General features: G+C 43.2%; 1 protein-coding gene across 5 annotated transcripts in view; it reads right to left on the reverse strand.

Moving 5' to 3' along the window:
• Nucleotides 1-25673, reverse strand: part of SCYL2 (SCY1 like pseudokinase 2) — a 158511-nt gene that overhangs the window by 68294 nt on the left and 64544 nt on the right. For all 5 annotated transcript variants that reach the window (XM_063927837.1, XM_063927836.1, XM_063927835.1 and 2 more), the window contains 6 exons: nucleotides 17853-18002; nucleotides 15337-15558; nucleotides 12996-13112; nucleotides 12310-12435; nucleotides 9404-9580; nucleotides 7977-8099 (listed from right to left, as the gene is read on the reverse strand). In XM_063927837.1, the coding sequence (XP_063783907.1) occupies nucleotides 7977-8099; nucleotides 9404-9580; nucleotides 12310-12435; nucleotides 12996-13112; nucleotides 15337-15558; nucleotides 17853-18002 (915 nt within the window). The remainder of the gene's footprint in view (nucleotides 1-7976; nucleotides 8100-9403; nucleotides 9581-12309; nucleotides 12436-12995; nucleotides 13113-15336; nucleotides 15559-17852; nucleotides 18003-25673) is intronic.

The raw sequence follows: 25673 nt of genomic DNA on the forward strand, positions 1-25673 counted from the left end.
CTAACGACCTCCTTACTTCCACCGTAAGGACCATAGTCTGTGTTTTTATTGTCTGATGAAAACCATTCCATTTGGCAAGGAGCTGATGTTGCAGAGGCCTCGAATGGAACGGAGCATACTCTACCATGTCGAATGTTGACACCATCAATTCCCATTACACGCATTGCTGCGTGAATGGATACCTTTCGATTATGTAGCAGCTCCTGAATCCTTGACTGAACTTTGGATATTTTGTTCAGAGGTAAAATTACTCTCAGAAGGCTCGAATCCAATACAGCTCCCAAGTGAGTAATCCGCTGTGACGGAACCAGAGACGATTTCACCCCAATTTACGAGCTAACCGTGCTTCTGCAGACACGCTATTGTCTGTTGCAGATGACACAGAAGCAATTCCTGAGACTGTGCCAGTAATAAAAGATCGTCGAGGTATGGAAAAATTCTTATCCCCTGTTGGCGGAGGTAAGCTGCCATTACCACCATAATTTTGGTAAATACTCTGAGGACTGTGGCCAATCCGAATGGCAGATCCTGGAACTGAAAATGCTGTTGGAGGAAAGCGAACCTGAGATAGCGCCGATGGGACAGGGCTATAGCAACACGTAGGTAAGCATCCTGGATATCCAGGGATACCATATAATCCCCTAGCTACATGGCCAAAATGATAAAATGTAAAGTCTCCATATGAAAAGTCGGCCTCCCACCCTGGGATCGCCCAGGTGTAGGCCCGCACCATCAGGCTGATGGCTTATCTTCTGTTTTAGAAACCGGTCGTTTTTAGTCTTACCAGACATGTTGTATTGGGACTGTTTGACATCACCTTTTCCTTTTGCTTGAGACCGAAAAAGCAGAAAAGCTGGAATTTTAGGCTTGAATTTGTATGTGGAAGGAAAACTTTACTTTCTTGGAGTCTGCTTCTGATTCCAAAATACTGGTTAATTCTTTACCAAAAAGAATATCTTTAATAAAAGGTAAAGACTCCAAAACCTTTTTAGATTCCAAATCAGCTTTCCATGTATGTAGCCACACTGCTCCGCGAGCGACTAATGCTGAAGCTGATGCCTGAAAGGCAATTGTACCCATATCCAATGCTGCTTCTTCAAAAAACATTGCAGCCTGTGCAACATTGATATGTGCAACATGGGATTATTGCTCTCTAGATGCAACTGAAAGATCCCCTTCCAATACATCAGCCCAGGCAGCTACTGCTTTTGCCATCCAGGCTGAAGCCATGTCTGGTCTAATGATTGCCCCAGACAGGAAAAACATTTTTTTACAAAAACTATCAACTCTCCTATCCGTGACATCATTTAATGATGTTGAAGGCAGAGGTAATGTAGATTTTCGCACTAATTGAATGACATGCCTATCTACTTTGGGGGCCACCACACTCTTTAAACAGTCCCGAGCCGGAAGAGGATAATTCGATTTCCATTTCCTTGAAACTCTAAATTTCTTACTGGGCGTAGCCCAAGCCTCTTCCATAATTTCCGTCAGCTGATCCAACCCAGGAAACTCAGTCTTAAACTGTTTTGGGACAAGGAAAGAATGGCCTTCATTGCATTAATTAACACAGATATGTCCAGTAAGCTGAGACCTTCCTCCTCATCTTCGTATGCAGAACCAGAGTGTAATGAGTCTTCATTCTCCAACGAATCCTCATCTGAAACATGTGTAGACTGTGAAGATGTTGTTTCATGTCCATGTGATTTACTTACCACTGGCCTTTCAGCCACTTCCAGCAGGGAAGAGGCTGCTGCTTTCCCTGCTGGAAGTGATAAACCGCAGGTGGAATGCTGCATGTAAGGGTTAATAGTGTAACCTATTCCTGGTACAGAAGTTGAAATTATCCGCTCAGCTATACTGGATAATGTCTGTGCAAACAAAGCCCATGCGGGATCAACTTGCACCTGTGTCTGCCTTGTATTTTTCAAGAGACCTTAGTGAAAGCTAAAACAATTTACACACAAACCATCCTGAACCAGATGCTGAGAGCTTAATCCAGCTTTGCAAGACAAATAGGATGTGTGTGTTGTTTCTGCTGTGAGTGTATTTTCCTCACCCTTGCTGCTCTTAGACATAATAATTCCACACTAGTAGTGTACTACACAATTTGTGACTGTAATCACTTTAAATTTTGTTAAAGAGACATACAATCCACCCCTACCCTGCTTTGCACCAGCATTGAGGATCGGAATAGACAGAAAAGACTGACAGAATTATAGTAAAGTCAGCAATCACACTAGCAATTAGTCACAGGTTATACTTAGTATAACAAGCAATATGAGCACATAATCAACTACAAACACATTTCAAGTATGTAGGAGAAACATATTACTGCATTACATTATATATAGGATTTAACGTATTCAGTTGCACAGCAAAAGAAAATAGGATTTTAATTACCTACCGGTAAATCCTTTTCTCGTACTCCGTAGGGAATACTGGGAATCCATTTAGTACCAAAGGGTATGGACGTGTCCACTAGGAGCCATGGGTACTATAGAAGTTTGATTAGGTGTGCTAGCTCCTCATTCTATGCACCTCCTAACAGACTCAGTCTAGGAAACTGTGCCCGAGGAGACGGACATACTTTGAGAGAAGGATATAGAAAAGAAAAGTGGTGAGATTTCGAACCAGTACAACCACAACAAGAGGAAAGCCACGGTAACCAAAACTTGTAACAGCAGCAGCTGAACCAAACAAGATTACTTAACCAAGTAACAGTGCAGAAAGAACGAAGCACCGGGGAGGCACCCAGTATCCCCTACTGACTACGAGAAAAGGATTTACCGGTAGGTAATTAAAAAAAGGATTTTAATATCTACTGGTAAATCCTTTTCTCGTAGTCCATAAGGGATATTGGGAAAAACTAGTATGATGGGTATAGATGGGGTCCAAAGGAACCAGTGCACTTTAAATTTTCTTCACTAGGTGTGCTGGCTCCTCCCCTCTATGCCCCCTTCAACAAACAGTTATAGGTAAAAAAAAAAAAGGAGAAAGGACATATAGGAGAGAAGAAGCATGAGAACAAAGGGTGGAGAGACTTATACACCAGCACCCCACAAACATCTAACAACCAGCAACAGCTGAACAGGTAACTATAGAACAAGAACCTGCAGAAGTGTCTACGCCAGAGCTGGCCAAACCAGTCCTCGAGATCTACCAACAGTTCACATTTTCCAGACCACCTAGCTGGTGCACAGGTGTAATCATTGTTAATTAAGTTGTGCTGCATTTATTCCTACCTGACAATTCTACAGATCTCCAGGAAGTCTGGAAAACATGAACTGTTGGTAGATCTCAAGGACCGGTTTGGCCAGCCCTGGTCAGCACTGAGGCGGGTGCCCAATATCCCTTATGGACTACGAGAAAAGGATTTACCGGTAGGTATTAAATCCTATTTTCTCTTGCATCCATAAGGTATATTGGGGGAAACTAGTACAATAAGACGTCCCAAAGCTTCCAGAACGGGCGGGAACGTGTAGAGACTGATGCAGCACCGCCTGCCCAAACTGGGTACCCTCTTTGGTCAGGGTATCAAATTTGTAGAACTTCATAAAAGTGTTCTTCCCCGACCAGGTAGCAGCTTGGCATAGTTGCAAGGCCGAGACTCCAAGGGCAGCCGCCCAGGAAGAGCCCACTGATCTTGTAGAGTGGGCCTTTAGAGACTTAGGAACAGGTAAGGCTGCCGACACATAGGCCTGTTGGATAGTTAGCCTAATCCAACGAGCAATGGACTGCTTTGAAGCAGGGCAAACCTTTTTCTGCGCATCATAGAGCACGAACAAGGAATCCGTTTTTCTGACCCAAGATGTGCGCTTGACATAGATCTTCAAGGCACGCACAGCATCTAATGCCTCCGGAAGAGCAGAAGCGTCAAAACTGGACAGAAGTACAATAGGTTGATTCAGGTGAAATGTGGAGACAACCTTTAGCAGGAACTGCTGTCTAGTCCGGAGCTCTGCTCCGTCCTCGTAAAAGACCAAGTACGGACTTTTACATGATAAGGCCCCAAATTCCGAGACATGTAGAGCAGAAGCCAGGGCCAGTAACATCACCATCTCCCACGTGAGGTACTTGTCTTCTACCGTCATCAGAGGTTCAAACCAGAAGGACTGTAGAAATTCCAACACCACATTCAGATCCCAGGGTGCCGTAGGCGGCACAAAAGGAGGTTGTATGTGGAGTACCCATTTCAAGAAGGTCTGAACTTCTGGCAACACTGCCAATTTCTTCTGGAAGAAAATGGAGAAGGCTGAAATCTGAACCTTAATGGAACCCAGACGTAAGCCCTTATCTACACCAGCCTGCAGGAAATGTCCCAAGTGAAACTCTGCAGGCGGATACGTGCATTCCCCGCACCAAGATACATATTCTCCTCCAGATATTAAGATAGTGTTTTGACGTCACATGTTTCCTGGCCTGAACCATGGCTGCAATAACCTTCTTGGAAAGGCCCTTGTGAGCTTGGATATTCCGCTCAACCTCCATGCCATCAAACAAAGTCACCGTAAGTTCGGGTAGACAACCGGTCCTTGTTGAAGATCTCTTCTGAGTGGTAGAGGCCACGGGTATTCGACAGACATGTCCAGAAGATCCACGTACCATGCCCTCCGAGGACAATCCGGGGCAATTAGAATTGCCTGGAGACCTTGATTCCTGATTCGCTTTAGCACTCTTGGAAGCAATGGGATCGGAGGAAACAGGTAGGTCAAGACATCAGAATCTGGTGCATGTGAAGATGCAATCCGGACCATTTGTCCAACAGATGCAGCTGGAAGCGCCTTGCATGAAACCTTCCGTACTGAACTGCCTTGTAAGATGCCACCATTTTCCCCAGAAGGCGTATGCATAGATGCACCGAGATCCGGGTTGGCTTCAGGACAGCCCAAACCATCGACTGGATTACTATTGCCTTTTCCAAGGGAAGGAACACTTTCTGAGACTCTGCGCCCAGTATCATTCCCAGAAAAGGAAGCCTTTGTTTGGTCTAGGTGGGATTTGGTAGGTTTAGAATCCATCCGTGATCCAGGAGTAGTCTGGTTGAGAGACCAATGTTTTCCAAAAACAGCTCCCTGGACGATGCATTTATCAGAAGATTGTCCAAGTACGAAATTATGTTCACTCCTTGTTTGCGGAGTAGTAACATCATCTCTGCCATCACTTTAGTGAACACCTTTGGTGCCGTGGAGAGACCAAAATGGCAGGGCCTGGAACTGGTAGTGACAGTCCTGCAGTGCAAACCGTAGATAAGCCTGATGAGGCGGCCAGATCGGAATATGAAGGTACGCATCCTTGATATCCAGAGACACTAGGACTTGCCCCTCCTCCAGACCTGAGAACACCACTCTCAGAAACTCCACCTTGAATTTGAACACTCGTAAGTACGGGTTCAACGACTTGAGGTTTAGAATCGGTCTTACTGAACCGTCCGGCTTTGGTACTACAAACAAGCTGGAATAGTAACCCTTGTTTTGTAGATGAGGTGAAACTGGAACAATGACCTGGGTCTGTAACAGTTTTTGAATGGCGTCCTGTAAGGTTATTCTTGCCGATGCATCCACTACCGATGGATTCTCCCATTTTTTCCTCTCCTCAGGAGGAAAAGTAAAAGATGACAACCACCATTTAGGGATTTGAAATTTCTTATCAGGATTAACCCACGGTTCTTCAAACAGGGTATTTATTTCCTTTGATACAGGAAAAGTGGCTGAGGATTTCTTCTTTATATTAAAATAGGATTCCTCACTCTCCTCTGTCACCTTATCAGGGATATTCAGAACTTCTCTGATAGCTTCTATGAGAGCCTCTATTCCCTGCGACAGAGTATCCTTCCCCACCTCACCCTCCAGCATTTTTGACCCCTCATCATCAGAGTCACACTGCAGGATATGGGACGAAGTAGGTTTTTGCGGACAAATGGCAGGGTACTGAGACGCTGGTTTGGGTACTGAGTCTTTTTTCATAAACTCAGTCATAGACTGACTTAAGTATTGCGTCTCTTTCTCATTCCGAGATAACTTAGTAGAAATTGTGGAAATCAATCCCCTAATGGAGTCCAGCCATGCTGGTTAGCAGCTATTTGGTAGTTTCCTCCCAAAACAGTGCGGCTGTGTCCCTGTTCCCCCTCTAAGCGGAACTTATGCCTTACCTTCTCCCCGTGCTCTGGCAACAGCCTGGTAACGTCTGATGGACTTGCTAGTACATCAGACACAGACGCCCGCCGAAACAGTACTGTATTTGTGGGTAAGCATTGTCGTGACCCGGCAGAGTGTTGTTGGAGCGACTTTTTCTAAGGTACGTATAAGATGCTTTTTAAAAAGATCACTCTGAAAAATAGTAAGACTATAAAAAGAAGATAATAAAAGCTTATGGCTGCTAAGAAACAGCAGCCCTTTTGACCATGGTCCGGCTCCTACCGCACCAAACAAAAAACTGAGCCAGGAGGTGGGGATATATGGACAGGCCCGTTACATGCTGGGAGGCTGAAAAGCTTTGACCGTTTGGTGCAAGTCTGCTGTCGCGTCATCATATCCCAGTGTTATCCTGTGGATAACCTATGGACCCTGCAGGAGAAATTTGTTTATTACAGTGCTTAATTGTGTAGCCACATTTATAATCCAATAATCTCTTTCTGTTCTACTAAATAAAGCATTGAATGGCAACACTGACCTCCTGTGGCAATAATAAAAAAAAAAAATACCATGAAATGTAACCATGTGGCAATTCTGTTTCTATTTATATTTTATGTGGTGATCAACCCTGCCTTTCGACCTTCAGTCTGACTGGCAGGATAGGGTCATGTGTGGCCAGCTCTATGGAATTTGGCTCGCTATCCAAACGTGTATCATTTTTATATATATATATATATATATATATATATATATATAAATACATACATACATACATACATACATATATATATATATATACATACACACACATACATATGTATATATATATATATATATATATATATACACACACATACATACATATACACACACTGTATATATATATATTTATACATACACACACATACATATATATATACATATACTCACTCACACATACACACACACACAAACATACATGAAGCATATTACAAAGTGCTTTACAGAGCGTGTTTAATCGCATAAGTCAGTGGTTTCCAAACTTTTTTGAGTCACGGCGCCTTAGAGTATCAGAATTTTTTCACGGCACCCCTAGGCCAAAAATTTCTTATTGAGAAATTTAGAAAGAAATATTAAATTAAGTAGATTGCGTTTATATGTCATCCTTAGGTTCAAATGTGTGGTGAGGGACAAGATTTGCTTCTGTTTGTCCCCATATTTTATGACTGACAGCTACTAGCACTAGTTTTGTCTATTATATTGACCATAAATAATTTGAATTGGTCCTGGACCACCAATCCAAGGCACCCCTGCAAGTGTCCCGAGGCGAGACACGGCACACAGTTTGGGAACCACTGGCATAAGTCCTTGCCCCAGTGGACCTTGCCACTTAAAAAGTATGTTTCTGTAGTGTAGGAGGAAACCCAAATAAACACGGAGAACAAACTCACATTTAGTGCCTGAGGTTTATTCTGCTATGAAATTGCTTTCCTTACTCTTGTATGATTACAAACAAGAGCACAGCCAATGATGGACAGTATAAGCCCCTAACTGCTTCCTACAATCTGATTTATATTGGTATTTACTCCTATACCAGTAGTCATATATTTGCATATGGAGAGTGATACAGCCTTACATAATAGCTAAAGATGTAGTTGTTAATCATTTGATTGCACTTCAAGCAATACTAATTAATATATTTGCTCTGACATTTTACAGTTATAATATGAAAGAGATACCAGACAGAAAGATACAGCCAAATGCTACCATAGCAATGTGAAGAAAAAGCACTGCCTCTCACTAAGGCCTGCCAGTAATCAGGTGGAAGGAAGGTACTGCAGTCAGTAATGGGGCACATGGTACCTGAATCTGGATTGACGGAGCCTCCAGAGCCCTGTACACCATGGGGAGGACACTATTCTTGATCTCATCTGCTGGGGTCTTGGTTAGAAGAAGATCCATTTTTTGCAGAAATATCAGAAGAATCTAAAGCACAGAATCATCATGAAATCAAACCAATAACTTCGCGCTTTACTTTTTTTATTAACTTTTTTCATTTTTAATTTTAAAAAAACATTGTTGTAATCAAAAATATTAACTCACCATATTGCTAGCCTGACGGCATGAAAAATGAAAAACAATTTGAATTATTGTAATTAACATATATACAGTCTTGCAACAGATAACAGTAATGAGTGGGTGAGTTCCACTTCCACACAGATACAATACCTGTTATCACACATATACTAAACCAACCGGTTACAGTCTCCCTCTCTTGCAGATCTCAGAATGTGTTTTATGCACGTAGCGGAATTCTTGTTTTACACACCATTGCCTGAGCCTCATACAGAATGTATTTAATGTGCAATGAGTGTTGAGCATTTAAAATATGTAGAGGACTTATTTTCAGAAGCCTAGCGGGACCAGCAGTGTAACAGATTGTTTGTCAAACCCAGCATTTAAGAATTTAATGCACTCAATGCCCAATGAGCACTGTGTGCCCGGCTGAAGAACTCCATTCATCACCATCACCCAAAACTTTGACGGGAAGGAGCCACAGGAAGTGTTACATATGCGCACATGGGTGGTCATTCCGAGTTGTTCGCTCGCTAGCAATTTTTAGCAGCCGTGCAAACGCAATGCCGCCGCCCACTGGGAGTGTATTTTATCTTAGCAGAAGCGCGAACGAATGGATCGCAGAGCGGCTACAAAATAATTTTGTGCAGTTTCAGAGTAGCTTCAGACCTACTCAGCGCTTGCGATCACTTCAGACCATTCAGTTCCTGATTTGACGTCACAAACACGCCCTGCGTTTTTCCTGGCACGCCTGCGTTTTTCAGAGCACACCCTGAAAACGGTCAGTTGACATCCAGAAACGCCCACTTCCTGTCAATCACTCTGTGGCTGCCTGTGCGACTGAAAAGCATCGCTATACCCTGTGTAAAACTACACTGTTTGTTGTAATTGTACGCCGTGCGTGCGCATTTGGGCGCATACGCATGCGCAGAACTGCCATTTTTTGCCTCATCGCTGCACAGCGAACAAATGCGGCTAGCAATCAACTCGGAATGACCCCCATGGTGTATACAGAGAATTGTTTGACAAAAATTGAAAAGCATCTTGTTAATAAGAATGGGAGATTCCTCCATATTCAGTGTGAAAATTAGATAAACAAATATACCTTAAATATTATTCCCTTTTTCTAAGGTGATTAGAGCTTTTATTATCAGGATCTGCTTTGTAGGAATTAGATTCAGTGTAAACAAAAACACAAAGCAATGTAAACAAACCTGAATAGGTTCCTGTTGCCGGAACACAGGCCCCAGGTCTGGCAGGATCAGCTTCGCATACTCCTCCTTTGTGCACTCCTCTGCCACTAGAAGAACATTAGGGAGCACAAATGGGACCATATCCGGATTCACAAACTCTGAAGTCAGTGCCGGCAATATACGCTGTACGACAACACGCTGAAAGTGAAATGAACATAATTCAATCCATTATTTAAGTTATAAGAAATATTAATCTATGCACCTGATACATGAAGAAACCGTTCTATTCCAAGCAGGCATTCATATATGGTTAGTCATTTGAATAAAGCTAGTAAAATCCACTAGCAATTGAAACATTCTTTGCATTTTCAAGGAGCACCTAAGTAAATTAGAGTATACATGTCTATCGCCAAAACTACAGCACCCACATGAGCACCCTATTTGTCACATTGCTGGTGGGGGTAATGGACCCAATTCACAGCTGGACACAAGTCACGTGCGGCTGTGATTTCTCACTCTAGGTCACCTCCCAGTTTCCACCCTGAAATGTTCATGAATTGCATACGTCGTCTCAAGTAAGTGGTATCTTATGCAAATGCCACTGCAGACATTTCCTCGCACGTATGCCATCGCAAACATTCGCTCGCATGGAAGCCATAAGGTATTCCTAGACTTTTTGCACATGTGCAGTAGCAAATAATCGCTCAACTGCGCAAACATCAGCACTGCAACCACCTATGAATAAGGCCCAATGTGTGGTGCCCACGCACCTCTTAATGGCTTACTCCCTCACTATCACACTTCTGATCCTAATTCACAAGGGTCAGGGAGTTACTTCTTTCATGGTTTATAGCTCCACAATTTGAAGGAAAAGTAACATTCCTAATTATGGTTTTCCAAATAGCTTTAATTCCTGTACTCCGTGCAGGCCACCCCCTCTCTTGCCAGCACTTCCACCATGTAAACAACAAGAGAAACAATACAACATGTCGGGCACTATTAGTATATATAGGTAATATAAAATAATGCACAAACAATTACTTGGCTGCCTTCACAGTATGGACCTGGAGATCCACCCAATACAATAAACACAGAAAAAAATATATATAATGAACGCGCACAAAGAAAATTGGTCAGCTGCTGATTTGATTCAATGCTTAACTTAGCAATTTAATAACATACAATTTATATGTTTAAAAAGGCCAAAAATAAAAAACAATTTATATGTATAAAATACAGGCTCTGTCATCAGCACATACATCATACATTAGTAAAAACCAACACAATATTGTGTAATATGAAAACAATGAAAGAAAAAATAAAATAAAAATGGGGGACAACCATCTAGTTATAGTCAGACACAAAAGACATCTACAGAAGGAGCAGTCACAATTCTCTAGTCAGATATGCAGGATAATGAGTCGGCTGGAGGAGTGAGTGGGTGTCTTTCATTATATCTTTGTTCCCTATTATCAGTCTAGTTGGGGATGGAGGCAGATGTACAATTAAATATTTACACTAGACAGACAAAAGTATTTGGACACACCTGTTAATTATTGAATTCAGGTGTTTCCATCAGACCCGTTACCACAGGTGTATAAAATCAAGAACCTACCCATGCAGTCTCCATTTGCAAACATTTGAAATACAAAATAGGTCGTTATGAAGATCTTAGCTTAACTTCAAGCGTGGTACCGTGATAGTACCTTTGCAATATGACGGTTCATGAAATGTCATCCCTGCTGGATATTCATTCCACGGCCAACTGTAAGTGATATTATTTAAAAGTGGAAGCCATTAGGAACAGCATCAACTCAGCCACGAAGAAGAAAACCACGTAAAATCACAGAGCGGGGTCAACGACTGCTAAGATGCATTGTGCGTGAACGTCTCCAAGGCTCTGCTGATTCCATAGCTTAAGAGTTACGAACTTCCACTGGCAGAATGTTAGCACAACAACTGTGTGGGTGTGGAAGGAGCTTAATGGAATGGGTTTCCATGGCCGAGCAGCTGCATGCAAGCCTCACATCACCAAGTCCAATGCCAAGCATCGGATGGAGTGGTGTAAAGCACACAGACAATGGACTGTGGAGCAGGGGAAACGTGTTCTGTGGAGTGACGAATCACGCTTCTCTATTTGGTAGTCAAGATGGGAAAGTTTGGTTTTGGCAGATGCTGGGACAACTATACCTGCCTGACTGCATTATGCCAACTGTGAAGTTTGATGAAGGAGGGATCAAGGTATTGAGCAGGTTTTCAGGGTTTGGGCTAGGCCCCTTATCTCCAGTGAAAGGCATTCTTAATGATACAGGATACCAAGACATTTTGGACAATGCTATGCTTCCAACTTTGCGGCAGCAGTTTGGGAAAGGCCCTTTTCTATTCCAACATGACTGTGCCCCAGTGCACAAAACAAGGACTATAAAGACATGGCTTAAGGAGTTTGGTGTCGAAGAATTTGACTGGCCCACACAGAGCCCTGACCTCAACCCCATCAAACTCCTTTGGCATGAACTAGAACAGAGTTTACGAGCCAGTCCTACTCATCCAACATCAGTGCCTGACCTCATAAATGCTTTACAGAATGAATGGGCACAAATTCCCACAGAAACACTCCAAAATCTTGTGGAAGCCGCTATAGCTATAAAAGGGGGACCAGCTTTATTTAAAGTATATGTATTTGAATATAATGTCATTACAGTCCCTGTTGGTGTAATGGTCAGGCGTCCGAATACTTTTGTCCATATAGTGTATCTTTAATAGATAAGTTATACTGTAAGTTTAACCACATTACATGCATAAACATAACATTGTACTAGTCAGACCAGCACAGAATACCAGTCGGCACTCTTCATTTTTTTTAATTTTTTAAATACCCTTCATATAAAAGTTGTTTTGAAATGACACAATGTTTATCGCATACAAACCTTTGGCAGTTTTGGAAGAACTTTTGGTAACCCCTTGAAAAACTGGGACTTCTGTAGATTATCTCGTTGAAAAAGGGAATCAAAATATTGCAGTGTCACGGCACCAACATCATCGAAGAATGGTATCTGTAGAAGAAACGGCAAAGGGGGGGGGGGAAATAAATATAATTTTTTTTTAATCTGGTATACATATACATTGATTGTAGACATGGGATTACCACCTGGCCTTGTGCTAAACACCAGTTACACCATATCGACATGCGGTGGACCAGGATGCACTCCGATGACACGGATGCTTTTAGTTGCTAGGAAGGCAAATAAATGGAGCAAGTTGTGTATATAGTGCAACACAAATGCACTGCTTAAGGCACCAGGCATATAATTACATTTTTTGTTACATTTATATATAGAACAGAAGAGCAGAGAAAATCAGGTGTTAATTCACACCAACTTCTTTGCTACAGAGGTGATGAAGACTTCTGGATGTTGTTAAATAGCTGATAAACCCATTTAATTGCTTCCATGTAAAATGCCTCACTAAAACAAGAAATAACTTTCTAATCTCATGGCTCTGAAAATGGGTCATTTATTTCTATTTAATGTGGGCATGCAATTCCGACAATAATGTAGCCGATGGTTAATGCAGAAACAATGCAGATTATAGTTTCTGTTCTAACTAAACCCACCTTTGTCATTTGATCTGCATCTGGTCTCACAGCCGGAGTCACATTCAGAAGCAGTTTTACGTGTTCACGCACATCTTCTGGGATGTTTGTAAGGATATTTGGGTTCAGACGACTCAGCTGCATAGCATGAAATACACAATTGTGAAAAATTATACCGTTTGCCTTATAAAAATGCAATACGTACATTACCAGATTTACCACAATAACGCAAACAAGTGTATTTCTTATAACTGAGAACTCAGTACTGATAGCATTATTAAGAAATGTGAAAGCAAATTTATCACACAAAATATAAATACACGTTTCACTGTATTCAAAAAGCTATAGGGTGGTTCAAAAGTCACAGTACACCTTTTTGTTTTAAAAACTGTGCAGGAAATGGGAAAACTGAATACTCCAGTAAGGTATGGGGGAGGCGGGCTATGCTTTAGGGTATGTAAAGAACATGGGCGCCATCTTGAACCTAAGTTGGTTTTCCCATTTTCGGCACAGTTTTTGAAACAAAAGGGTGTACTTGACTTTTGAATCACCCTGTATAACGAGACCTGTAAAACATGCACTGTTAGGAATTGCCGAGGACTGGAATTGGGAAATACTTTCACACAAACTCCAGCATTCAACAGATACAGCTGAGAGGTGTTTCTGCATCATCCAGGTTTGGTCGCAGTTCTTAGGCTAAGCCCTTACTGTAATTGGACAATGCTGGTCTTACCTTTACTTCTCCCATTCCGGCTCTATACTCATAAGAAGCTGCAAGTGTAAGATGTTGCAATATGGATAGATGCCTGCATTTTGTGCATGCACAATAATAACAACGTGTATTTTACAGGTATAAAACAGATGTACCTCCAACTCTAAGTGCTAATTTGAACTATTCTGAAGAGGATTTTCACACAACTAGGTCATAACTACTTGCTTTAGGGTGTAAGGTCATTCAAATTCGCAGGCAGAATGCAACTATTGCAAACTTAACATGTTGAATATTTAAGAATTGTATTACTGTATACATGAGATCTATTTTATCCTGGTGCTTCCCTTCTAGAAAGTGCACAATAGGAATAGAGGTTTTTGTTGCTGCAACTCTGACTGACCTCTATAACTAGAGAATAAACATTCTAGACTTCCTTTACTACATACACTGGATTTGCTGTGCAAAATGGTCCAACTTGAGAATCATACACCAGGACGGCCAATCCAGTGCACATAAAGATGGACGCCTACTCCTCCGTTCTCTGGAGACACCTATGCAAACTACAAGTACGTCTAGGTTCATAGAGAGGTGGGAATATCGGAAAAGGTGCACATATAAAATCCTAACATTTTAGTATACCCTTAATTTCTTAAACATCATTTTTTTCTCTGTTGAAGAGCAATCAGAATGAGCAAAATGCATTGTATGACAAGAACAAAGACTGCTGACTACCACCAACTGGCACAAAAATAAAGTCATTTATAGAGTGGAAGTGAAGTTCCCCAAAATTACCCGTCTCATCCCTTTATCTACTGTCAATAATCTCATTCCACAAAAGTGAACTTACATTTGTTTCATGGTTACATAAAACTAGGCATAATGTAGTTTGCAACTGGCATCTCTCATTCTGCTCAACTATTTCTACAAACAGATACCCACGTCTGTGCACATTGGTGGAAGTCTAGGAGGACATTATGCTGTGCCCAGGCCAGGGTCAAACTGGCCAACAGGAGTACAGCGGAAACCCCAGTGGGCCCAACTGCCTGAGGGCACACCCTCTCTTCTAGGGATCAGGTTCCAGACTGTGTGATTGAATTATACATAATATATGCTACCTTTATACTGCACAGGACTACGGTGTATTATCTACAGGGCACTGCTGTTATCAATCTGGCACATTATCATGCATCCACTATCAGTATTTCCTAGATATTTTGAACAAGAGGCCACACCCCTAAGCATTGGCCCATACCAAAGCTGCCCCCGGTTGGCCCTTCATGACCCAGTCCAACACTGGCCCACACTAAGTCCTTACACTGCTCTGTATTTAGGTGTAATGCTCCATTTATTATGTGGCAGACTTCCAGTAATAACAAATCACAGTTTAGCCCTTTTATCCAACTATACTTTCATCACAAAAATAATCTGGACGCCTGAAAGATGTTTTTCCTCCTGAAATAGAAATTTGCCTGTGATGAAATACACAGGATAGAGTTCTCCTTCCATCCATTCTCACTCAGTTTGTGATACACAGACGGTAATTAGCTCTAGAAGTACACGTAGGATTAGTTTCATTTTGAAGTGGAAGTACTAATCAAACACTGTGCAAACCAAAAATACTACAACCGATTACCATCAAAGAGGATTTACCTGGTCCAGTTGTCTGCTAAAGCTTTTATAAATGTCTTGTTTATTGATTTCAAAGATGGTTTTCCCTTTGTTATAAACAGCATGTATGATTACACCGAGTGAGTACATGTCACTGGCTGGGTCACAGCTTACTGACAGTATGTATTCAGGTGCCAAGTATTCCGGATTCGGTAAACACAGCGGAGGTAAGTTAGGATCCCATTCTTTACACGAAAACTTTGTCTGGAAAAAGAGGGGCACATGTAGTTAGTGTTCTATAGCAACACAGAAGAACTGCATGTTTGCGGCCTAGAGATACACACATTCAATTGTTCATGCGCACCCGATCTTCTGTCTATAGTGACAGGAGATTGGGGGGTGCTATTCCATTGTATTTCTTTTTTTAAATGTGCTGATTGACTAAAGTTCTGGACGCGACAAGAAAATTGCTGTTTAGGCAGCCAAACAGGTCAAATTTTCCTCATTTTTGCTCACCACCTCAGGAGGTAGCTGTTCGCGTTGGAACGGAGCAACAATTGAATTGCTCCGTCAGGTGCCCGGCAGTGACAGCCGCTGGCGAAAACAATGGACTTCCCCCTTAGAGAAAAAGATAAATTGAGACTTTTAAAAAGGCCACACATAGGATTATCCTGGCAACTACTGTCCAATTTTGCCAAACTTATATCCAGATGCTCAGTCCCTCAGGCTGAGTGGTTGGGTCACTGCTGTGAATACCCTCAGATGGCATCTGCACTCAGCAGTCATGCCCTAACTAAATTTACCCACTAGTACAATTATTATTATCCTTTATTTATATGGTGCCACAAGCGGTCTGCAGCGCTTTAAAAAGTACATAAACAGTACGAATAAAACAAGAAAAAGTGACTTACAGCACAGAACATTGCAGTACATGGACAAGGTTTATAAACATTGCTGCATAAGAAGTCCTAATCCCCAAATAGGTAGCAGGGTGGCAGAACGCAAGGGTTTGCTGCAGTTGTATGCAGTGGAGAAGAGATGATGGTATAAGTGAGGGAAGGAAAAGCACGAGGGAAGAAGGCCCTGCTTGGGAGAGCTTACGGAACAGATTAATTTCCATCTGACTATAATCGTGCACCGAGGCTATTTTCAGGTCATAAGCTGCAATTTTGGAAGTTAGATCACATGGATGGCCAGCACTAGAAATCATGTTAGTCTAGCAAATGGATTTCTATGTTATATTTTAGCTTGCAAAACAACTCTGGTCTTGGTGCTATGTAAAATGTTAGGTCACATTGGTAACAGGACTGTGGGGTCAGGAATGTAGTCAAAAGTCAAAGATGACATTCATAATGTCCACACCAAAATGTCAAGAGTTATGTCAACACGTAACATGTCAACAGTATCAGAATGTTGACATTACAGGTAGGCTGCAGATGGGAGGGCTAGGGTTAGGCTTGGAGTAGGAATAGGCATTAGAGGGAGGGTTAGGGGTGTGTTTAAGGTCTGGGATAGTCAAGAAATACTCCCAGGGAATGCCAGAGGTTTGGAGATCTGACATGAAAGTGACCGTCACATGATCACCAGGACCTGGAATAAGCTCCTGGAACCACTGCAGCTGCCAGCAGGTAAATGTTGACATTCCATCACTGTCTAAATCAGAGGTTCTCAAACTCGGTCCTCGGGAGCCCACACAGTGCATGTTTTGCAGGTAACCCAGCAGGTGCACAGGTGTATTAATTACTCACTGACACATTTTAAAAGGTCCACAGGTGGAGCTAATTATTTCACTTGCGATTCTGTGAGGAGACCTGCAAAACATGCACTGTGTGGGCTCCCGAGGACCGAGTTTGAGAACCTCTGGTCTAAATGATGAATGTTGACATGGTCAATGTCGACATTACGATGTTTCTACATTCTCATGTCGACATTATGACAACTTTTCTACTCAACCCGTGGAGTAGGTACGCCAAACTTTCTACTTTTTTTTTTTTTTTGGCCATACCCTTTTTTCGGGAAATCAGGTTAGGATCCTTGCAGTCGAAATGCAGATGCTGGAACCCCGAAACAAGTTTACTTTGAATTTAGAGCCTGTTCCTGGTATGGCACACTCCACACCCCAAGGTGTATCAGTGGCCTTCATATCAAATGAAAAAAAAAAAAAGACTTTGTATTAACAGGCTGAAAATTAGGTAAGTCATTTTACAAGGCTGCTATACCCCCCATTGTTGCTCCAGTGTCCCCCATGGATGAGAGAGCAATGGGAAATTGATACACAAGATAAAATTATTGCATATTGGGAATCCTGCAAAAAAAAAAAAAAAAAAAAACTAGGGAGCTTCAATGCACCAAGGGCTAATGTAAAAGATTTTCTATTCTCTGTACATAGCTGCTTACTTGAGTGGTGCAACATAAACAAATGACAGCGATGATTATTGTAAGCAAAAAAGCTTTGAAGTCATTGGAAGATTTCAGGACTACGCCTCAGTATCTTATAAAAAGCAATGTTATTTATTGAAATTTTTAGTTCTGCCCATCAAATTGCTCTTCACAATTACCTCTTGTTCTGTTGGATTTACTGATGGATTGCAGAAGTCAAACCCCATTATTTTCCAAGCTCCACTTTTGTTTAATATTATATTTTCTGCTGTGAGGTTGGAATGGATCATCTTGACGCTGCTATGTAAAAATGACAAGCCCTCCGAAACCTAGGAATAAACAGTAGGTTATGAAACGAGTTTAAGTACCAGAAAGAGCCCTTATTGCAGTTTGTGGGATGACAAACCCAAGCCACATTTGTATTAAACTGGAAAAAATGCGTAAGCTAGACAAATGTGTCAATAAAGAGTAACAAATAAAACATGTCGCTTTCATGTGATCCATGAAACAAGTACAGCTATTTATCAGCTTTAACATATGGTTTATCCAATGGATATCATTTGGATTCATCCAAATTGTCTTGGTTGTTAAAAATCCATACCTTCACCAACTATAAACATTTGGAGGAATCAGATGATATCCCTTTAGAATTAGATTTATCAGGACTGATTTGTGTGGTCAACTTTAGACAACTGGGTTAAACATTAGGGAATGTATATACATATTTAAAGAATAACTCTCGGCTTGTTCACCAAATACAAGGTGAGAGATAGTCATTGGCTCCCTAACATATTAACCCCCATGAGGTGTTACACATAAAAATGTTATTGCAGCATGGTTACAAAATGGTTTCTCCCTAAATAACTGGAAATACAAAACAGACAGAAAATAACAGTATGCAACTTCCTTGTAGAACACTTGGTAGAAGCATCTTTAGCTGCAATTACTACCAGAAGCCTATCAGGACAGCTATTCGCTTTCTCCATTAGAACACTGCAAGTTTTCTCCCCAAAAATACAACGTGAACTAAAAACATGCAGTAAATAAAAATAAAAAAACACAAAAAACCATTGGGCTACCCTTACAGGACACTTTTGTGCTTTGAGTGAATGCAAGACTACAATCAGCTGGATGAACTCATTAGGATAGAGGAAGCACTCCATTGCCATAAGTGTACATGATGGAGGGTGCTGAAGGAGAGTCCAATAGATCAACAGATAAACAAATCTATATCTACCTACCTACAGGTGCCTAGATATATCTATATCACTGAGCCTGCTCTCCCTGATTAATAAGGCTATGGCATCAAGAAAATCAGTACTTGTTGCCCTAGCCTGTATACGAGAGCCTGAATCATCTTGCAAATGCTGCAGTGGCACACTTCTATCTTCAGGACTGATAAATCTGCTGTCTGTTGTGAAGCCTCCATCTCCTTTCATTCAGCACTATATTTCGGGGAAACACATTATATTTAGGATAACATGTCTAACATATTCTATATTACTACTAACAGCCAATAATATTACAGGGAGAGACGGATAGAGCAGAGGCTGTTTAATCGTAGTGCACTTGAAAAGGAAAATGTATGCAATTTAACTTAATACACAAGCAAAAGTAAAATGTCTATTCTAAAGATGGGTACACACTAGAGCAATATCGGGCCGATATGTCGCTCAGTGTGTACGGTCAATCTGTGCGCTCCCGCGGTTGTTAGCTATATCTTCCGGTCGAATGTGCTGCGTGGCCAACTCGATGATATCGCATGTGGCGCTGTACAGTGTAATGAAGGAAGGAATGAGGGATCACTCAGTCCTTCATTACATCAGTCTGATTATTATGTATTTATAAACAGTTTCTTATAGCACAGAAAATTCCGTTGCGCTTTATAACTGGACACAATGACTGGGTAATAACAAACAGTCATAGAGGTAGGAAGGCCCTGCTCGCAAGCTTACAATCTATGGATGTGTACAGTGGATACGATGTGTTGGCCTGTCGTCCACCATATTGTCTGGGTACACATTGCTCTACTGTGCACTCTGCTTTAGATTAGAATTCTTAGTAAAATATAGAAAGAGTGCAGAGGGGGCGTGGCCTGGCTGGCATCGGGAGAAGTCGGGTTCCTGCAGAGCTCCGGCCAGCAGTACATTAAAACAAATCCCTAAGCTGATTTTGGGGGCCCACCTGCAAGGAAACAGTTCCCTAAGCCCTGCTACATCACCCTGCACCCGGAGGTCGAGGCTGCGGAATCGGGGGGGGCCTGCGTTGCCCCCTGCGGATTGCGGCCTACCTCCGCCCCAGAAGCCGGGGCCTCGATTTTGGAGTGGAGCAGTCGATCCGTTGGACCCGGTGCGGCGACTCTGCGAACTCCCTCCCCCACCTGAGCGGCGCTCCCTGGCACCTGAGAACTCACCCATCAGACACTGGCCCTCACGGGAGACCGGTGACCGGACGATCTGCGGGAGGTAGAGGCCGGGACGCGTGTGACTGGCGGCCGGCGGCCATCTTGTGGTTGGCGCCGCCCGGACTTTAGGTTCTGCTTTGCCAATCTCCGGGCGCCTGCCCTCCGACCCCCGCCTCACACATCCTCGCATGAAAGATCTCCCCCCTCACTGGCGGGGTTTAACGACCGGGGGACCTCCGGAGGATACGTGTCTCACTGACAGGCGGCGGCCATCTTGTGACTGGCACAACACTCTTCTCACTCCATGGCTAGAAATGGCTGTAACTCTAGCTCCCTCTTGTGGCGACTTCTAGATTAGACAACTCACAGCCACTATACATATATTCCTATAATTCTGCCTATTCTCATGTCTCCTGTTTGGCGGCCGGAGGGGAGTCATTATATTACGCCTTGAAACAACAGGTGCAAACTTTAACAGCCCTGCCGCCATCTGCTGAGCCTGGAGGCTACGGACTCGTCGCTGTGGATGCCTGGCTCCCGCTACCTCACCCCGAGCCTTTTGACATATACATCACGCTGCTGTGGCGTTCTGGAGTGTCACACTGTGACACCTCTAACACGTTGTTTCTGGCAAATCTGACCCGCAACGTCCTGACATGCCTGCTATCTTCATAGCAATGTAACTTTCCAATACCCTCCCGACGCTGATGTGACCCTCATTAAACTACTCACTGCGCCCTACATGGCTTCTACTCTACATATCTATTTCTAGCGACCTCATATGGAGAAATTCCTGGTATCCACTCCAATGTCCTCGACTGGTCCTATTTCAGGCACACGCGAGGACACGTCCCACAGAAATTCTTCTGACTCCGATTGCTCCACCACCCGATCTCGATCCCAAAGAAAACGTACTAACGCTACAACCACTAAACCGCCTAAAATGAAACCCACCGACATTGCTGCGGTTCTTGGACCTCTCTTAGACGAAAAACTGGCGGGCATTAAAGAAGCTATTGATTCCACCTTAGCCCAGCTGACTCAACACAGTAGCCGTTTGGATGAAGTCGAGCAGAGGGTTTCAACATTGGAGGATGATCTACAAGCAGCACAGTCTACTATAAAGACCCAGACCACAGAAATCAAAGGCCTCACGGAAAAACTCGACGACTTGGAGAATCGGAGCCGTCGAAACAACCTGAGGGTGGTGGGCATCCCGGAGTCAGTGAGGGGCCACGCGCTGCTAGACCTTCTATCCAACTGGCTGCCCGACAAATTAGGTATGGACCTTCAGGGCTCACCTTTGGCCATTGAAAGGGCACACAGGATTGGCCCTGAACGCAGAGAATCCGCGGCACGCCCTAGACCTGTTATCCTACGGATTCTAAACGACGCGGATAAAGCCAGGCTCTTAGACCACTACCGAAAGTCAGAGAACCTCCTCTATAAGGGAGAAAGGCTGCTCATTTTCCAGGACTTCTCCACTCATGTCGCCAACAAGCGCAGAGAGTTCGCTCCGATATGCAAGCGACTGTTTGAAGACAACGTCAAGTACTCACTGTTATACCCTGCCCGTCTTCGGGTCTTTGTCAATGGAAAACCATGCTTCTTTGACGATCCGATGGCGGCAAAGACCCATTTTGCACACCCTGACACTTGACTGTCCACCCTCACTTAAAGCTTGCATATCTTTACAACTGCTTTAATCAATAGGTCACACAATGTTCGGGATATGACTTAGGCATGCTATTTGCGCATGCTGGAGGCTCTGCCGCCCATTGTTTCATGTCTGTTAGTTTGATATTTTTATCTGTTTGTTTGTCTGTTTGTTCTGCCTGCTGGGATAATGTGTCTCGATCCTCCATAGGTTGGCCCCTCCTTGCTCACTGGGACGGGGGGGGGGGCACCGTTTCACCTATATGATTTTGATATTCTATTTTCCATCTACGGGGGTAGGATAGCATGGCTGACCATGCTGTTTCTCAGACCTCAACCCCGGTGACAACCCCACTTTTAGATTTTAATATAGTTTCTTGGAATGTGGAGGGTCTCAATAGCCCCATTAAACGCAAGAAGGTAGCTGCTCATCTCTCTCGCTTATCCCCTCAAGTTGTGCTTCTACAAGAAACACACTGGGTGCATAATTCTCCTATGTCATTGAGAGCCCCTTGGATTGGGGAATGCGTATCTGCCCCTTACACCAATAAGACCAGAGGTGTTGCCATCCTCTTTCATAAGAATCTCCAATTCTCCATCCTTAAAAAATATATCGACCCTGAGGGCAGATTTATCTTTCTAGATGTCTCTATTGACAATGTGATATACACCTTTCTGAATTTATATGCACCTACTGGTTCTAACAATCTCTTTTTTGCAGATATCCTTCAGAGAGTTTTGTCCTGGGGCGGCCAGAACTTAATCCTAGGGGGAGATTTTAACACGGTCGTTGATCCATCCATGGATAGGTCAGGGGTTAGTACCAAAAGACCCGGGCCCTCCTCTACTCTGCTTTCCTCTCTTTGTTCTCAACTTACCCTATTAGACCCTTGGCGTATACATAATCCCCTTCAGCGAGATTATTCTTTCTATTCACACCCACACTCTAGTCACTCCCGCATTGACTATCTATTTTTATCCAAACACCTCTTTTTTAAAGTTACCCACACCTCAATTAAGGACATCATTATTTCGGACCACGCCCCCATTATCTTGTCTCTACATTTATCCCTGCCCCAGAACATATCTAAATGTTGGAGATTCCCAGCATATCTCACACACTCGGAAGATTTCTTATTACATCTTAAACACACCTGGCATAATTATACTACTGACAACCTGGACCAAGAATCTAACACTCCACTTTTTTGGGGGGCCTCTAAGGCAGTCCTGCGTGGCCATATTATTTCCTATGTCAATTCTAAGCGCAAGAAGTTTAACACAAAATTGCAGGAATTTAGTGCGGCTCTCACACTTGCATATCGCACATACAAACAAAGCGATAGCCCTACTCATAAAGAGACGTACCTCATGGCAAAACAAATTTATGATACCTTTCTCACTGAACAGGCCCAGATCAGTTACGATTACGGCAGGAACAGATTTCACAGGTGGGGGAATAAGTCCGGTAAGCTCGTGGCCAACTTGGTTAGGGGGCCCCGAAACAAAACATGGGTTGACTCGTTGCACAGCTCTGGAGGTGTTCTTTCTGATCCCACTGACATCTGCTCGGCTTTTATGCGTTTCTATAAGTCCCTATATACTACCGACAGTGATAACGCAACTGATGGTCAATTATTCCTTGATGAGGCTCAGTTACCGAAGCTGGAGTCAGAAGAGAGGGACTCGTTGGATGCTCCCATAACTGATGAGGAGGTGCGGGCCACCATTAAGTCCCTCCCTAATGGCAAGAGCCCTGGCCCTGACGGCTTTAGCGCTGAATTTTATAAGGTGCTAGATACCGATATTCTCCCCATATTAACACGATTATATAACCATATCCTAACAACAGGGGAGAATCCCCTCCGTTTTAACGAAGCCAAGCTTATAGTACTAGCAAAACCTGGTAAAGATCCTACCCAGGTGGGGTCATACCGCCCCATTTCACTCCTCAATCAAGACTTTAAAATCTTGACTAAAATCATAGCTAATAGGTTGCAAGCAAACTTACCCCATCTTATCTCACCCGCACAGATGGGATTTGTCAAGGGTAGACAATCCACACGGGGAGTGCGGGCGGCCCTAACTGCGATATCTTACACCCGCTTTAGCCAGGCCAAAAATAACAATTATAAATTTAGACGCAGAGAAGGCATTTGATAAAATTGCCTGGCCTCACCTATCTCGAGTGCTCGCCCATCAGGGGTTTGGCACAGCGTTTTGCAACTTGGTACAGACCTTATATACCAATCCAGTGGCGCAGGTCTTAGTCAACAATGTGACATCTCCATCCTTTGCGTTGGAAAGAGGCACTAGGCAAGGATGCCCCTTATCTCCCCTCCTTTTTGATTTGGCACTGGAACCCCTTATACGCCATATTCTGTTACACAAGAACTATAAGGGCATTGCTGTGGGAACACAGGAATTAAAGGTAGTGGCATTCGCAGACGACCTCCTCCTTTTTATGTCAGATCCTCACCGTACAATCCCGCAGCTAATTGCCGTGACTGATCGTTTCTCCTCTTTCGCAGGGTTTACCATTAATTATAGTAAGTCGGAGGCGTTGGCCATATATGGACAGGCGAGACTGGGTTGGGGGACCACCTTTCCCTTTAAATAGGCGAATACACATATTACCTTTCTAGGCGTTGCACTCCCTGCTCATCCCTGCCACCTATATAGGCTTAATATCACTCCGGTCCTACATAAGATTAGAACTGAACTTGGCCTCTGGCAATCCCTCCCCCTTAATATACTAGGGAGATGTAACCTATTTAAGATGGCCAGCTTCCCAAAGCTCCTCTATGTTTTACAGATGACCCCCCCTATTATTATCTAAGTCGGACTTATCTTCTCTGAATACCTCTATCTCCAAATACATCTGGGCTGGTAAACGCCCAAGGATTAGCATGAAAAAACTATCCCAGACGGTACCTAGAGGGGGAATCAATCTACCTGATATTAAGCAATACAATCTTGCGTGCCTCTTACGCATTGCTATGGATTGGCTTGGAAACAATAATTATTACACAGATTCCAGCCTAGATTCTCAACTATGTGCTCCCTTATCCCTCAGTTATCTTCTCCATGCCAAGCCCTCCAAATTGGCCTTACATATTACCACTAATTTATTACTACTCCCCATAATACAGGCGTGGAAAATGGCGAGGAAATCGCTCAAACTTCAATATTTATACTCACTTTCACTGCCCCTTATCGGCAACCTAGAGTTTCAGGAGGGGGGGGCTCTACAGCCTTTCACTTCCTGGCACTCTCTTGGCATCCGCAACCTACGCAACCTGCTTAACTCCTCTCGCGCCCCGCTGTCTTTCACGGAGGCGCGAGAGAAATACGGCCTGCCTCCTCACCACGAGTTTGCCTATTTCCAGGCAATACACTATCTTAAAACTGTACTATCTAAATTGACAGGGATCGACTTTCTTAACTCTCTAGACACACTACTCCAATCAACCTGCTACTCTATATCAACCATTTATACATGTATCCGTCTTGAACTTATCCCAGACGCGGACCTTCCGGAGCTGTCCCAATGGTCCTCCCACATCCCAACGGTCACCCCTGAATCCCTCTTAAATCACTTTCAACTGACCTTGAAGCTTATTCCTGCAAGCTCCTACCAAGAAATGGCCTATAAAATGCTCCATAGGGCATACATCTCACCTAAACGCCGATCTTTGATGGGCATCTCAGAAGACAGTAAATGCACCAAATGCCTAATGGAGGGGGCCGACCTCTTCCATTGCTTCTGGGATTGCGCTCTGGTGTCACAGTTTTGGCATGAGGTGCATCACTATGGAACCACGTCCTTAGGCATATCCTTTAGTTGCACTACCTCCTGGGCACTGTTCGGATGTTTGACTGACCAGCCTGACATCCATAGGTCTAACAAAAAACTGCTTATGATACTATCAGCAGCTGG

Source organism: Pseudophryne corroboree, chromosome 6 (genome assembly GCF_028390025.1).
Source record: "Pseudophryne corroboree isolate aPseCor3 chromosome 6, aPseCor3.hap2, whole genome shotgun sequence".
Lineage (NCBI taxonomy): Eukaryota > Metazoa > Chordata > Amphibia > Anura > Myobatrachidae > Pseudophryne > Pseudophryne corroboree.